We start from the raw sequence: 18,022 nt of genomic DNA, 5'->3' as shown, positions 1-18,022 counted from the left end.
ACAGTGGTCATGGCATATATTATATCCATCTTACACATAGGAACTAGACCTATTGAAAGTAAGTGACTTGTTCTGAAAGTCCAAGTATCATTTTATCATATAAAATATGGCGTGGGTTTTTTTCTCAGTTTTATTGAGATATAATTGACACACATCACTGTATATGTTTAAGATGTACAGCATAATGGTTTAACTTACATATATTGTGAAATGATTACTGCAATAAGTTTAGTTAGCATCCATCATCTCACATAGATACAATAAAAAGAAAAAGAAAAAAAATTTTTTTCACTGTGATGAGAACTCAGGATTTACTCTCTTAACAGCTTGCCTATATATCATATAGCAATGTTAACTGTAGTCATGATGCTGTACATTACATCCTAATACTTATTTATCTTATAACTGGAAGTTTGTGCTTTTGACCAACTTCCTCCAGTTCCCCCTCCCCCAACCCCTCACCTCTGGTAACCACAAATCTGATCTCTTTTTCTATGAGTTTGGAAATTTTTGTTTGTTTTTTAGATTCCACATATAAGTGAGATCATACAGTATTTGTCTTTCCCTGTCCGACTTATTTCACTTAGCGTAATACCCTCAAGGTTTATCCATGATGTCATGAATGGCAGGGTTTCCTCATTTTTTATGGCTGAATAATATTCCATTGTGTGTATGTATATATACCACAACTTCTTTATCCATTCATCCATTGCTAGACACTTAGGTTCTTTCCATGTCTTGGCTATTGTAAATAATATTGTAAATAATGCTGCTATGAACATGGGGCTGGAGATATCTTTTTGAGTCAATAATTTTGTTTCCTTTGAATATATTCCCAGAAGTAGAATTGCTGGATCATATTGTAGTTCTACTTTTAATTTTTTGAGGATCCTTCATATTGTTTTTCATAGTGGTTGTACCAGTTTACAATTTTACCAACAGTGCAGAAGGGTTCCCTTTTCTCTGTATCCTCACCAACACTTGTTATTTCTTGTATTTTTGATAATAGCCGTTCTATCATTGTAGTTTTGATTTGCATTTCCCTAATGACTAGTGATGTTGAGGATCTTTTCATCAACCTGTTGGCCATTTATATATTTTCTTTGTGAAAATATCTATTCAGCTCTTTTGCCCATTTTTTAATTGAGTTGTTTTTTTGCTATTGAGTTGTATGAGTTTTTGTATATTTTGAATATCAGCCCCTTATCAGATACATGGTTTGCAAATATTTTTTCCCATTCCATACATTGTCTTTTCACCTTGTTGATTGTTTCCTTTGCTGTGCAGAAGCTTTTCAGTTTGATGTAGTCCCACTTGTTTATTTTTATTTTGTTGCTTGTCATATCCAAAAAGTCATTGCCAAGACCCATGTCAAGGAGGTTTTTTTCCTGTGTTTTCTTCTAGGAGTTTCATGGTTTCGGATCTTACATTTAAGTCTTTAATCCATTTTGAGTTAATTTTTGTGACTAGTGTAAGATCAGGGTCTACTTTCATTCTTATACATGTGAACATCCAATTTTCCCAGCACCATTTATTGAAGAGACCATCTTTTCTCCATTGAGTACTCTTGGCTCCTTGTCAGATATTAATTGACTGTATATGCTTGGATTTATTTCTGGGCTCTCAATTCTGTTCCATTGATCTAATTTGTCTGTTTTTATGCCAGTACCATGCTGTTTTGATTACTATAGCTTGAAATCAGGAAGTGTGATGCTTCCTGCTTTGTTCTTCTTTCACATGATTGTTAAGCAGGCCTCAAAGAGATTCAAATACAGAGCATTTCTTTGTGAAAATTAAACCTACTTGGGTGAAAGTATAAGATTAAAGCCAAAGGCACATGCTTCATGCTTTGTGCAATTGGATATGCAACATAGAATAGATTGTTGTAAAGATTAAAAGACTTGATATAAAAGACCTTTATTCCCAATGAACCAGATTTTATGGCGAAGCAAAAGTACCTTAGTTCAATTGTTGTGTAATTGAAGATATTAGCAGTTGTCATACATAATGTAGTAAAGGAGCCTCTGTTGCTCAAAGGTTTCAAACATCCTCTTTGGCATGTCTGCAATTGTGTAATAAATACTAGAAATATTGGTTAGCCACTTCGTAAATTTGAGCCATAGTGAGTAAGTCCTTCATTGTTTCATAGTGAGAAAAATGTCCTTGCAAAAAGAGGTACTTCTGTAATTATTTCAATTGCATAACTCTCACTCCTTCCTAGGACCCAAGGTGAATCCAGATTTTACAATTATCTCTTTTACAAAGAGCCTCATAAGGATGATCAAGTGACGTAGTGAAGCCAGACGTCTGCTGAAAATGACCATTTGAAATCTTTGGTGAATTACAATATGCTTATAAATGAATTTATGAATTTAGAGTTAGCTCTTTAGATGTTTGGCAGATTACAGATGCCTGTTGATGTCATATTTTATATTTCAAAATTTGCTTTTATGAATAGGCTGTGACAAATGGAGTAAGGGAGGGGACGGATTAAGGAGAAAAAAGAATTTTCCCCAAAGTGAGTTTTAATGAGTGGTAACTGAATATATTGAATAACAAAGGTAAAAAAGTGGGAAGGAAAAAAATTATGCCTTATCATAAAAAAATAGAATATCTTCCCAACCACACAGAATATAATTTAATGTATTTTTTAAAACAACAGCAGACAGTAATGAGGGAAATTGGGAGAGACCAAATCTGATCTTGTCATTCTGCTGCTTAAAACTCTTCAAAGGCTTCCCATTGCTACTAATATAACATCCAAACTCCTTAATACAGCACTTCTGGACCTTCGCAAGCCTCTATATCTCCAGCTTCAGTTCTCAGTATCTCCTCCTAACCCCATTCACTCATTTGACCACAATGACCAAGGCTGTATGTAACTTTCTATAAGTTATTCCCTCCCTCTGCTTAGAATTTCTCACTGTCTCTCTTCTTCTACCCATTCAACAAGGCTCAGCTCAGCTGTCACCATCTCTGCAAGTTTTCCTTGACCCTACTGGCTTTCCCCCAAAACACTGGCTTATGCTCTGTTTACTTGTCATTCCTTCCACTGTGGTCTATGCTCTCCTTGAGGACAGGAACTGTGTCCTATTCATATTTATCTTTCCCAGTGCCAGTGTCATGAGTTGAATTGTGTCCCTGCAAAAGATTTTGAAGTCTTAACTCTCTGTGAATATGACCTTATTTGGAAATAGAGTTTTTGCTGATGATCAAGTTAAGATGAGCTCATTATGATAGGCTGTAATCCAATATGACTAGTGTCCTTATAAAAAGAGGAAAGTTGGACACAGAGACAGACACATACACAAGGAGAGTGTCTTGTGAAGGTGAAGGCAGATATTGGAGTGATGCATCTATAAGCCAAGGAATGCCAGAGTTACCAGCAAGACACCGGAAGCTAGGAGAGAAGCATGGAACAGATTCTCCCCCACAGCCCTCAGAAGGAACCAACCCTGCTGATGCCTTGATCTTGGACTTCTAGACTCCAAAACTGTCAGGCAATAAATTTCCATCATTTAAATCACCCAGTTTGTGGCACTTTGTTGCGGCAGCCCTAGAAAACTAATATAGCCTGAAACTGAATGTTTTTTAATGAATGAATGAAGTAACTCACCATATTATCTTACCAGCCTGAGCCCTTTCCTGTACAGTCCATAAAAGTGTGCTCATGGAAGAAGAAGCCAGTGATCTTTATTTAATTCATTAATTAATTTTAAAAATTAGTTTTGGAGTATTTACTTTGTTCGTAACACTCCAGCGGAACATAAATAAAAGCGTTATTACTCCTTCTACCTTCAAAATGTTAACCATGCAACAAGGGGGGGTGAGATACTCCTACAGCAGAGCTGACAGGTGGTGCATATCTCAGCAATTGTTTATGGCAGGTACCTGTTCTCATTGGTTGGTGTCCATGCTATACCAACTGTTATATGTTCTAAATATCTACCCTTCCTATAAATAACTATACCCTTATTCAATGTAGTAAATGACGTGTCATTAAAGGTGAGGGAGAGATACAGCATTATAGGTGGTCAGTGGAGAGAGATTACTTTTAATTTAAAGGAGTAGAGATTAGGAAGAACTTTGCAGAGGAGATGATACTAGATAAGAGCCTTTGTGGATGGAAATTTATCAAGACCCATCCAGTTACCCTTTAGGTTTTTCAGCCTGCTTTCCCCAGCAACAACCCTGCCAGCTGGGACATTACCATCAGACTTCAACATGTGAGTTGATATTTACATCTCTTAAATAATCTGTTATTTTGATGACTGTGTGCTGGGATCTGTATGCCTCCAAGCAGTCTGGATGGTATTCAGAGGTCAATGTTAATGACCTTGGTTTGCACTGGCAGCTAGAATTAGCCTGGAAAAATCACACAGACAGACATGGTTGATAGGTAGAGGCAGCACCTATCACTTAGGTTATATTTTACTGCTGGAAGCTTGGAGGATATTCTATTTCAAATACAATAAACTAGACTATATAAACCAGGACTAGAGCGTCTAATCACACTCTGTCATGGCCCATAAGCAGTCACCTGTGATCAGAGCAGGTTATTTCATTTGTTTGTAAGGATGAAAGCAAGTTGATCATTCTTGGAGTTAATAAAGAGTAAATATGTCTCTCATTGGTCATTTCTATTGTTCCTTTAGGGAAGACACTGATATATTCTTTATTAATTCCCCAGCACACAGCATAGTAGTTGGCACATTAAAAATGCTCAATATGAATTATCTTTGGTCCCTCTTTTTTTCTTGAGCTATAGCAAGTCAGCTAAAGTATGTACATCTTTGTTAATGCGGGTTGTTTTCACATTTAAAAGTATACCTATGTCATGTGATTGAACAATTCAGTCATTAATTCATTCCGCAAATATTCAGTGAATGATTACTATATGCCAGCACTGTGCTCAACCTGGTCTGTTTTATGCAACCCCCACTTTCTAAGATTATATAATTTAGTTGAAGAGGGAAGATCAATGCACATAAAAGATTAATTTGTGAAGTGATTCAATCTAACTGCTTACACTTTCTGTGCTTATACCCAGGCTGCTGAGAATTACTGGAGGAAAAAAAAAATTGCTAGAATAGTGCTATCATTAATTCATAGTCACTGAACCCTAACTAGATAATCAACAGTTCCTTGCAATTTTTCTGCTTTCTCTAATCAATTATATCTTTCATTTTCCCTAATAGATATTTCAAATTTTCTGTACTTTCTTCAGATCTCCGACCTCACTACTTCCCTCATTTTGGCCAATGACCACTATTTCTTATCAGAGTAAATTGAAGATAACAACTTCTTTAATATCCTGTCATTAAATCCATAATCTTAACCTTTATCTACACCATCATTTTCTCCTTCCCTCCTAATTCAGTGGAGAAAATGCACTCCTGTCTCCATTTGTTCATTTATCCCAAACTATTTGTTAAGCACGGTATCAGGAGCTAAGTGTACATTGGTGAGTGCAGCAGATATGGTTCCTCTCTTCCTGAGCAGCTCCTTTGCCTAAGACTACTTATTGCTTTCTCAAATAAGCCATGCTATCTCTCAGCTCTGGGTCTTTGAATGCATGTTTCCGTCTACAGGGATGTTCTCTCTCCACTCTCTTCTTTTTCCTGGCTCTCTTTCATCTTTCAGGTCTCAGATTGGATATCAAGACAGTTGGCCTTCTCTGACACCCCTCCCCAAACCAAGATAGGTGGCCCACCTATGTGCTCCTATAGCCCCTGTTCCTCTCCAACAACACTTATCACACTGGGTTTTCATTCCTCTTTACTTGTCCTACAGCTGCATGAGGACAAGAACAATAGATCTCTAATTCACTGATGGAACCACAATGTTTACACTAGTACTTGGCACATGAGTAGTCATCAATAAGTGTTTGTTGAATGAGTTAACTCATTCTATTTAAATAGAAGTGAAAAGGTTGATACAGATAGTTGGTTCTACTGGAGTTCAGCTTAGAAATGAACTACCATAGTAGGTTTGAGTTGGCAAAGACTTCAGTGGTCTTGAAAATTAAAGTGGTGAAGGCATTTCAGGTGTGGGGAACGGGCGTAACAATATAAAAACACCACAGCGAGATCAGCTTACCTGGGAGAAGCTTAATAGCAGAGAAGAAAGTAATAGTAAGAGGATATTTAGAATTTCTGTAGAAAATGAACAGTGATAGGCAATTTCAAATAAAAGCAACATAACGAATGTAGAAGTTTAGGAAAAAAATAACCTGGAAAATATTTGCAGAATAGATTGGAGAATCAGGCAGGGAAAGATTAGAATCAAAGAAAGATTTGAATCAGGTCATAAGCCTTTTACAATAAAGCAGGCATGACTTGATAAGCACTTGATTTAGTGAAGTAGCAGTGGAGAGGAGTAACATATTTATATTTATATATGTGTGTGTATACATATACATATATATGCTGAGACTTCTGATAAAACTTAATAACAACTACTATATTATACTCTGTCACAATAAATATTGTCTGGCAACTCTCTGCCAGGTATCATAATAGGCCCTGGGATGCAATGATGACCATAGTGAGGCCAAACATCAAAGAGCTTCCAGTTTAATCTGAAATATTAATCTAATTGGAAAAGCAGAAGACAGGAAAGCAAGCCAGTTTTGAAGGAAGGTTATGAATGCATTCTTTCAAGCTTGTGAGTTTGAGGTGACAAATCAAGCCCAAGAGAGTGTTGGAGCTATACAAAGTTTGAGCGCTATCAACATAGCAGTGGTAATTGACGCTAAGGAGACGGGTTCTCCACAAGAAAGAGATTATAGGGAGAAAAGGATTCTGTGGAGCATGCCTTGGGGAATAACTATTATTTTAGAGGAACGGTTGTCAAATTTAGCATGCATCCCCAAAGTTTCTAATTCAGTATATCTGGCATGGGCCCCCAAATGAGCATTTCTGTCAAGCTCCTGTGTGATGCTAATGCTACTAGTGTGAGGACTGCATTCTGAGAACCACTGTTTTAGAGCAATACAATGAAGATAAATAATATGAATAAATAGGGTGGTATAATGTTATGAGGATAGGAATGGAAAAGTAATCAGTAGTGTTCTATGTAATGCAGAAAGAGCAAAGGCCCATCAGAGATTTTCAGGCCTTCTGGAGGAAAATTCTACATGACTGGGCTTCTTGCCTGGTGGAACTGGTTTGTACTTATGTCACTCAGCCCCATTATAAGAAGGGATGACACTAAAATATATATATCTCAATTTATCAATATGATTTCATTAGAAAGAAAAAAAGAAGTAGATATATATGTACAACCACTCAGACCATAAAGATTAGATTCTGTATTCGTTTCCTGGGGCTGCCATGACAAATGACCACAAACTGGGTGGCTTTAAACAACATAAATTTATTCTCTCGCAGTTCTGGAGCCTGGAAGTCTGAGATCAAGATATCAGCAAGATTCATTCCTTCTAGAGAGCTCTGAGGGAGAGTTCATTCCACATCTGTCCCCTCGTTTTTGGCGGTTGCTGGCAATCCTTGGCATTCCTTGGCTTGTAGATGCATCGCTGTAATCTCTGCCTCTGTCGTCACATGCCTTCTTCCTTCTGTGTCTCTGTATTTCTGGGTCCAAATTCCCATTTCTTACAAGGACACCAATCATTGGATCAAGGCGCACCATAAAGGAGTATAACCTCATCTTAAATTGATTACATCTGCAAAGACCCTATTTCCAAATAAAGTCACATTCACAGGTACCATGTCTTAGGACTTCAGCATATCTTTTGAGGAGACATAATTCAACCTGTGACAGATGCCATGCGAATAGATTGTGGTATATGGAGCCAGATGGATGAGACTGAGGAAGGTGTATGTGATATGGAAATGGAATTAGTGACTATAGATCACTGTTTAAAAACTTCAGCTCTTATGGTAAGGATGCTGAAGAAATTTCAAGAGAAGATCTTTTCAGATTAGAACAGAGGCATGGTTAAAGACAAAAGAGAAGAAAAGCATTGATGGTAAGAGACTGGATATTGTAGAGGGGAAAAAAAGGAATAACGAGTAAAGTCCTAGAGTGGAGGGGAAGATATAGATTTAGAAAAGAGAAATGATGCTTCTTCCTTTGAGCAAAGGGAAAGCAGAAGGGATAGGTATAGACATAGGGACTTTTTACAGTAAAATAGGCATTAAAGTGATGTGCTAAAAGTATGAGTGGGCATTATGAAATACATAGTGAGAGAAAAAAGTTTGGAACATTGACTGTGGTAAGTTAATTGGGTGATCTGTGAGAGCTTCCTTAAGCAGGATTGAGCATACTTAGCCAGTGCCTTAGGGATTTTAAACAGAATCGCTTGTTTCAACTCCAGACTTTGTCTTTCGAACCCAGGGAGAATCCAGAGAATAAGAAAATAAAGCTTTGGCTTTTAATTAGTCATATGTGCTATGCCCAATGAGAATAATTATCTCTCAAATTAAAATAAAAGGTGCATTTTTGGTATTTTTTTAAAGCAACTTTTTTTTCCAAAGGAGAAGAGATGTCAAATAGCCTGTTATCTGCGTAGACCAAATGCGTGGGTAAATTTTTTGTTTTTCATCTGAAATGCATGCATGTTCAGAAGTTAAGCTGCCTGCTTGGGTGGGTGTTTTCTAAGACAGGGCCAGCCAAGATTCAGGATGGATTTTGTGTTTCCTTTAATAAAAACATGCAGTCAGAATGTACAGAACACCGCTAGCATTCTTTGCAAGGCAGTAAGCATCTTACTTAGCAGATTCTAGATGAACTCTTAGAGAAACAGTCTGATTAATAATATTAAATTGTTGGAGAAACCTCAGAATGTTCTCCTAGTAAAGTCACAGAAAATAAAGTTGAACCAAGTTATTGAATGGTTATAAGACATCGTGGGGCTTAGTTATTTACACCCACTAAGAATATATGGGTGCATTGTACTCATACGACTCGTTTAAGCATTTGAGTTTTTATTCAGAGCTTCTCAAGAACAGTATCAATCTGTGCTGCCAAGACTTCTGCTTTCAGGACCCATGCCTCTCATTGACACCTGCTCTTCAGCATAGGCAGGCAAAAGGGAAAAGAGTGAACTGTGATCCATTCCTGGTGTTCTGTTTTTATAGAATAAGGAAAACATTTTGTGTAGAAAAAAGGTTAAATTAAAGCCTTTAACAAGGTTCAGACATTCCTTTTCCTATGCCTGCATCTCATATGTTAACATGAAGAATTACAATTTGGGGATATGCAAGAAATATGGAAAGAGGAACCCACCTTTATGCAATAAATGCATCCTGAAATTGCTTGCACATCACATATTTGTCAAACAGATCAGTTTTTAATTGCTTAGGGAATTAGGTGTTTAAATTTCACATGCTTTTTTCCTTTGCTAGACTACTGAAATATCCACTAATTTACTTCCTTTTGTGATTTTAATACTTACATTTTTATGTATCAGCCTTGTTTATTACTGGCACATGCATAGGCATGTTTAGTATTATTCTTAATAGCCAAATATTCCACAGTAGATAGTGTTGGAGTCAGTTTCTTTTGGTGAGACCTATCAACTCTTTTCACCGAGCAGGAACAGCTAGAGCAAAGGCCCTAAGGTGGTAGCATGTCTGGCAAGTTCTAGAGATATCAAGGCTACAAGAGTGTCTAGAGTTGAGTGAAGGAGGGGAATATTAGCTAATGAGACAATGGTCCTATAATGTAGACAGCCTGCCCCTGCTTTAATAGAGTGTATGCAATGAACACCCAGTGCATGCAAACTGATCTTTTGGACCTGGCCTTATTTCTCAGTGGTCCTAGCCCACATTTTTCTTCACAGAGTCATCTTCCAAAAATCACTGGCATCATCTGGGTTTAGAATATTCAACCAGGTTCAACTACCCTCACTCATATTAGTTCACTCATGGATCACTATCTCGATAGTGTTTCTGGTCAACCCATTCCTTTGCATTCCATTTATGTTGGCCACAATCGATAGCAGCTAGTTGTACACTGCATAGTATGTATTCAGGAGATGCTTGTTCAATGAATGGGTATATGAGTGAGTTAGTGAATGAAAGAATAAGTGAATCAATGGATAGAGACAGATTTAATTTTATAACACAGATAGATACTCTCACCTGTAAATAAACTTGTGTTCTGGTTGTAGACATGTAAGCTACACATTTACTTACCATATTGAATTGAATATCCAGGATATGGTTGAGTGTTGATTAAATGTTGATTGTATTTAAATGTATCCATGTTCTATCTAAATAAGAAACATCAGGGAAAATTTTTAGTTCCTTACCATCAGAGACATTCTCTGACTCTTGGTAAATATACCTGGCTCCACCTTGAGGAGAGTCACCAGTTAAAAAGAAGTACTTAAACCTAATCTCTGAAAAAAAGTTATTTCCTTTTTAGCTCACATATTTTTGTCTAAAGTATCCATAGTGATTTCATTGTGTTGGTACAATCTTAAACTTCAAATGTCAACTACATAGTTATTCTCTTTGTTGTACTTAACTTTGTTTACAGTGGTAATTTGTTTCCTTAGCTCTTCTGTAACTCAGACTATCTATGGCATTTACTGTAGGCATAGTGAATGTAAATCAGAGTCCCCGGATTTGTTTTAACCTTTTCTTTCCACAGTTTGGAATGACTTCTGTACTATTACAAATGCAGTGGATTGATCCTAGCATGTGCTATGAATCTTTTGTAAATATATTTTTCAAACTCCCCAGTAATGGTATATAAATATGAAGTAACAGTTTTGGAAAACATGAGCTGATGTGTATTTCAAATTTCATAGGAAAAGGCAGTTGGGAACATTTTATTTACTCTTGTGCATCATCTTTTGCTTGATAAGCAAATTCTTTAAATCTGAGGGAAACAAAGACATTTATAGATCTACGGGGTGTCAAAGCATCAATAAAGAATAATTACCTTCGTTAGTAGGAAATTAGATAACACTTATTTTAATTCCTCTATCAATTTAAATCCATTTTCCATTTATTTTTAAAAACAATTATAGTTAATTTAACAAAAAGATCATTTTGTTTCAAATATAATTCCAAAGGTGTTACTTTATAATTTACTATTCCATTATTTTTCCATTAACTAATCATTTATGCCATCTTAAGAGCACATGGGCCTACTCAATATTTATTCAATAAAAGCATAGTGAAATGGGATATTTTTTAAAGTGTTTTTCATTGCTGTATAAAGTGCCAAAAATTTTTATGATTGTTTTATCTTAAAACAAGTGTATGTACGCTAGGTGACTAGGTGTGTGGTTTTTAAAAAAATTTCTTGAGCCAAGTAAGTTACAGAAATTCTCTATGTCTTTAGTAACAAAAGCCTTTGATTTATATCTATCTTTCTGGGTAACTTTCATGTTAATTTTAAAATTCAATGAAAATATATGCTACAAGTATTATACTGAATGTGTATTCAATCATATTCTGAAAAGGACTTTTTAATTCTTATACCTTTAAAGAGTATATCAGTCATTCTTTTAAAGTGGACTCAACAATAATTTTTTTAATAACTCTATTCTTATCATTCCATAGTTTAATATAAATAAGAGTTTTGTACGCCATAGTATAGCAAAATTCATCTCTCAGAATAGAAAATTGCCATGTTTAAAATGATTTGATATTCTGTAGTTTATTAGAAAAATAATGAAGTCAAAGTATATAATCTATTTCTTTATTCTTTAGACTGTGTACAGGGATGATTCATTTAGTGTGTGTGACTAGTCTCATCATCAGTTAATAACAGAAGTGTGAAAATATGACAGGATGGCCAGAGAAGAAAACATGAAGGGCAAGCATCTAGCTTCTTTTTCTTATCTTCTCTCTGAAATTATTAGCTGTAATTTTATCCTGAAATGTCCAGAGTATCTAGACCTCTACCCAAATGATTGGCAATACTTCTGTTCTCTATGCTAGAGTAACAGCAATAACAGAGATGAACCATAAACTCAACATGAGCAGGACTGAACTTGCGTTTTGCCTGACTCACCCAGGATCCTTCCACAGCCTTTTTCCTGTTCCCTATTCTGGCCAGTCACCCATTATGAACTGATTACCTAGGGAACAACAGTTAGGTGTACAGTCTTAGAATAGAACAAAACTAATAGCTACATGAGATTGACTTCAAGAGCTTTGCCTCATTGGCATTAATCAACAGCCTTTCAAATATTTAGAGAAGAACAAAATCAATTGAAGTAAAATCCTTACTGTTATTTATTACTGTTGTAATTAATTGAAGATTAATTTTTTTTAACTTTTGAAATGTGGCTAGTTTCATTTTCTTTAAAAAAAAAAAAAACAAGTCTTTCCTTTTTCTGTTCCTTTCCCATAGGTTTAGGCTTCAGCATTGCAGGAGGTGTGGGGAACCAGCACATTCCTGGAGACAACAGCATTTATGTAACTAAAATTATAGATGGAGGAGCTGCACAAAAAGATGGCAGGTTGCAAGTAGGAGACAGACTACTAATGGTGAGTGTAACTCAAGCAAAACTATGTGTATATTTATAAAGCTCTTTTTTCCCAGTGAATGATTGTCTTAGGCGGTTCAGGCTGCCATAACAAAATACCATAGACTATGTGGCTTAAACAACAGATAATTTTCTCACAGTTCTGGAAGCTGGGAAATTCAAGATCAAGGTTCTGGCCCATTCAGTTTCTGGTGAGGTCTCTCTTCCTGGCTTGCAGACAACTATCTTGCTATGTCCTCATGGCCTTTCTTCTGTGTGTGTACTGAGAGACAGAGAGATTTCTCTCTCTTTCTCTTCTTATAAGGCCACTACTCCTATCAGATTAGGGCTCCACCCTTGACTCGTTTAATTAATAACCGTAATTACCTCCTAAAGACCCTATCTCCAAATACAGTCATATTGGGGGTTAGAACTTCAACACATGAATTGGAGGGAGGAGGGGAGTGATTCAGTTCATAGCAGTGACCATGGGCAGAAATAGAAAAGAAAGGAGAGCAGATTTTGTGGTAAGAGATCTCAAAGGTACATGTATCAGATCTGTTGACATTTTAAAAACAGAGATCTAAATTTTCACCAGTTTTTATAAATACACAAGGCACTAAGATTATACGTTGTTCTTCCAATGTAATCCATCTCCTATCAGCCAGTCTGCTAAATCCAGACTGCTAGACAGGTGGGCTTTGTATAACAAAGGGAACAATACTATCTGGTTTATTGATATCTACATTTCTATATCTCTCTGTATGCCTTTGTTTAACCAGTGTAGACACAGTCCTTGACTTCCAAGAATTCATAATCTGAGTTCTATCACACACGTAAATGAATCCCGTCCTCCTCTGCCATCAGACAGGGTTACAGCTATGTTATTTGCCAGCTGCTCACGTGCTTCAGGAGCCCTGGGCAATGATTGACACCAACACACAGCGCCCCTGTCTGAGCCATGGAGTTATATGATAAAATAAAGCAAAATTAATGCAATTATAAGCAGTAAAACATTTGGGATTGCACTTAGTAAAACTGCTTCATTTCAGTTTAAATTTTATACCAAATCTATAGAATAATAATCAAATATTTAAAAATAATAGAAGATAGCTCTCAGGTAAGATAAGTATATCTAGCCATATCTAGTCATATGTCTGCCCTTGTACAACAGGGCCTCTAATCTACATCTGCAAGGAGACATTATGTCCAACACTTACCTGAGAAATGTTTGGAAAGTATTAATCTATACAATCTCAACAGAATAGTAATTTCTAGGACATGTGCAAGTTTTGGATATTGCACCATGAAGTCCATTTTACTCACTTCCCTGGCCTCTAGACAGCTTGTCTTTAGTCCCACTGGTCTAATTTCATAGTTGTCAGTGAGCTTTGTATTGAATTATCTGGATAAGACCTTTATAATAATCTTGATAACTAACGTTTATTTGGCATTTACTATATGCTCCATGTACTTTTAAAAGTGCTTTTCTGTAATGTAACATATATTTCTCACAAAAGCCTATTTTATGTAAACAAAACGAAACTGAGGTATAGAGAAGTTTCCTAACTTGGCCATGGTTATATAGGTAACAATGGACAGAACTGGATTTCAAATCCAGGCAGTCTGGCTTACATCCATGCTTGTAACCACCAAGCATGGTCTTTGCATTTGTTTTCTGGAATTTGTCATTCACTTCTTTCCTTCCTTTCTTTACTTGTCATTCAGTCATTCATTAATTCCTTTAATTTAATAAGTAATATGTTGGGCACCTACCATATCCCAGGCAATAGCCACTACTCAGGAAGGAACTCTGTTAGGAGAAATTGTGTGGTCAAACTGGATGGGCAAAAAATGTGGCATTGAAGGCTTTAGTCAAAATTGCCACTAAGAGTTTTTGGGCTCCTTACTACCTGAAAGGTAATATCCTTTACTACCATTCTCTTTTCTTTTTTTTCTTTTTTTTTTTTAATCACTTTATTGAAGTATGGTTGACATGTAAAAAGCTGTACTTATTTAATGTATACAGCTCCATGAGTTGGAGGATAAGTATACACCCATGAAACCATCACCACCATCAAAGCCATAAATATATCCATCACCTGCTAAAGTTTCCTCCCACCCCCATCATCATCATCATTATTATTATTTTGTATGCGTGTATGTGGTGAGAACACTTAACATAAGATCTACCCTCTTAGCAAATTTTAAGTATGCAATGCAGTATTGTTAGCTATAAGCACTATGCTATATAGTAGAACTACCATTTTCATTCTTGAGACGTCCTGAATTCTTTTTGTTTGCTTGATTTTTTGGCTTTGGTCTAAAAGCTGGTTCTTATGATGCTGTGTCTTCTGAACCAGAAAAGTGTTATTGGAGTGTAAAACCTAACAACTTCTCTCAAGAATATAAACTTTATTGTTTGTTGACTTGGGAATAAAATAAACAGTGATATCCATCTTCTACATAGTGTTGAATTGAAAAATGAAGAGAACAGTTTCATTCTGAAGTAATGAATATCATAGATAGTGACTGATTGGACCTTTGACTCATTGTTCTATAAGAGTTTGGTTATAGACAACTCTTCTGGTATTTCTTCAACTGCTGCTATTGTAATATTATGCTAAATGTTGTGTGCCAATTTCTTGAAGTTCTGTTTAAGTTTCTAGCTTTATTTTAAAATTCTTAAAAAAAAAAACCAACTCAAAGTCCAAATAATTCTGTCAAAGGATTTTCCAGGCACCATGCTATTTTTCCATTACCATTTTCTTGATATTCATTGTAGATGTAATGATTTTAAAAATAGCTGTGACATAATCCTTAACTGTTTTGAGTTTTAAAGTATAGTTAAAAAAAAAAATGAACCTTCAACAATAATAGGTCTCTCCTCTGTTATGTAAGGAAAACATAATTAGTACTTCCGAGACAACTGCCAGGCTGAATCTGGAAATAAAAGAAAATGATTCATTTTATAATAATCTGAAAGAAAAATGACCCTGAGGGAGAGAAGAAAGAAAAAAAATCATGGTAGCCACCCTGAAAGACCAATTATCTTGCTTCAATCCAAAAATATTTATTAATGCTCCCCTTCTGTCATTTCTTTCCACCTCCTCTTCCCTTTACTACCCTGCATTCATATGTTCTTTATCTGCCTCCTCTCCTACTCTCCTCCCTCAAAAGGAAGTACGAATAATTTAGATTCTGTGATTTACCAGCTGGACCACACTCTATTTTTCTCTAAATAGCTATTCTTCTTTCTAAAGCAATTTGCACCACTCTCTCCTCTCACTTCTTAGGAAAAATTCCCCCATACATTATTCATTCATAGTTCTGTAAGTAAACTGGTCTAAAATCAAACTCATTAATTTCTTTAGACTTTCGTGGTTGGATCATAACAATTCAGGAAGCCTCGCAGTATCTGCCCCACCGTGAGAGCAGAGTCCTTTTCTTTTTCTTTTTCTTTTTTTGTTTTGGAATCTTAGTAATAACCTTTGCAGTTTCTCAACTTAAATAGCTATAATGTTGGACACCACCTTAATCATACCATATATATTTGGTATTTTTTCCCCCTAAGTACTTTTTATGACTCAGAATTGAAAAGTATCTATCTTAGATGTGATCTTATTCCAACTCTCATGTGGAGCATTAGAATTCCACAGAAAAAGCAGCCATGTGAAGTAGTCCCTCACCTCTGCTAGAATACTGTAAGAATGGAGAACCTAATGCCTCCTCAAAACTCTTCATTAGATACTATCATTAGAAATTTTTTCTTTAAAATTATATCAAAATATATCTCTCTATACATTCCTCCTTTTATTCATAGCTCTGTCCCTTCGAAACAGAAAGGTGAATACTAATCCATCTTCTACATTTGTTTGAAAAGTCATGTCTTGCCCCTTCTCTACTTCTGTGTCTTCTAAGGCGTTTCACACATTTTCTCTCGCAGTAAATTTTACCACACATCCATTTATCTTCTGTAAATAGATTACCCTTTAACAAAACTTCTTTTGATTCCTTAGAATGTTATTCCCCCACTTTAAAAAACCCAGGAAATATTGTAGCATCTGACCTTTCCATTTATCCTCCTATAAGGAAAAATTATCCTGCCTGTCACCTTTGCAATAATCCTCTTAGTGTTTCAAATCAGATGACTTTAATGTCAGACCTCTCTGATGTTTTATGGATCACCCAGATGCTTGGTATATGTTCTCTTTACCAAAATAATAATTTTTTGAATTTCCACTGCTACTTGGCACTATTATCATTCTCTAGAATTTTGTTTTATTTTGTTTTTTATTTTATCAAGTGAGAATGACATCTGATTTTTGTGGATTGTACCAGTAGCTTAGTGTTGTAGTCTCAGACTGAATAGATTACTTCTTGGTCTTGAACTTCATGGGACAGATGGTCAGAGGTTAACAGTTTTGGTAATTTTTAAATTCTTCCATTTATTTTCACGGACTGATTTTTATTAAGCACTACCAAGGTGATACATGGAGCCACATATATGGCAGAAATGTGATCTTCTTCATCTTTTTCTACACAAGATCAGAAACTTTGAATCAAGACTCATCTGATTTTCTTTTCTACAGGGATAACATGAACTGTTAATTGTCAAAGCCTCTTGTCACATTGTGATGTAAAGTTTATAATCTTAGTCTCTTTTTTCCATAACCTTGGCTCGACATTTGAAGAAAAAACTGTCAGCGAGAGAACTTTTACACCTTTTACACCGAATAAGTCCGTATGTTTTCTTTCCTTAGAAGGAAGCAGTAGACAAGGGGAATGGTAGCAGAGACATTGAAGTAAAGTAGAAAGACAATGGACTCAGAGATGGGATAACTGGATTCAAGTCCCAGGCAGCTAACGTTAACTGGACCTAACTGACCTTGGGCAAGACATGTACATCTTTGGCCTTCTGTTTTGGCCTCTATTTCATGGCAGCATTGCCATAGATCAGTGTTTCCCAAGTGTGTTTTAAAACATTAGTCTCTTTACTGTGTCACATGAAAAGGATCTGTGGTCAAACAAGTTTGGGAAATTCTGCAACCTGTATCTCACTTCTCTTGTAGGTTATCAACAAACTTCAGCATATTAAAGAGTCCGTGAAGTCCTACAGGCAAAGAACTAATTTAACTTTGATAAATAGTGTGATTTTCAAAGGTATTTTATTGAGGAACACTTTCCTTAAAGTAATGCTTATAAAATACCTAGAACTAGTGTTCAGTGAGTACACTCTGGGATGTGCTGTGTGTGAGCATCTCTTATATGTATTCCAAAGTTAGTATACTATGGTAAGGACATTAAATGGATTTAGGGAATGTGGGTAGAAACAATACCATTTTCTGAATGAATATTAGTTGTGAGGATCTAACAATTTTGGTATATTTTGGTAAATTTGCAAAATTGCCTAGTTTCATCCAAATACAATAAGAAAATCATCTTGAAGACAATGCAAATATGTAGAAATTATCTGAATAATGAACAGGACTTTTTTTAAAACACTTTCATTGATTAGACCAACCTTAGATAAGAACCAAAAGCTGTAACTCTCTCTGTGTATGGCTCTTG

At 35.8% G+C, this 18,022-nt stretch overlaps 1 protein-coding gene across 11 annotated transcripts in view; it reads left to right on the top strand.

Annotated features, from left to right (window-relative positions):
• The window catches only part of DLG2 (discs large MAGUK scaffold protein 2), a 1,864,788-nt gene that overhangs the window by 1,390,734 nt on the left and 456,032 nt on the right, over positions 1–18,022 (top strand). For all 11 annotated transcript variants that reach the window (XM_087433531.1, XM_087433533.1, XM_087433536.1 and 8 more), the window contains one exon: positions 12,337–12,473. In XM_087433531.1, the coding sequence (XP_087289657.1) occupies positions 12,337–12,473 (137 nt within the window). The remainder of the gene's footprint in view (positions 1–12,336; positions 12,474–18,022) is intronic.

This window comes from Ceratotherium simum, chromosome 7 (genome assembly GCF_057802395.1).
Source record: "Ceratotherium simum simum isolate JZ-2026a chromosome 7, ASM5780239v1, whole genome shotgun sequence".
Lineage (NCBI taxonomy): Eukaryota > Metazoa > Chordata > Mammalia > Perissodactyla > Rhinocerotidae > Ceratotherium > Ceratotherium simum.
This window is presented reverse-complemented; position numbering and strand designations above follow the sequence as displayed.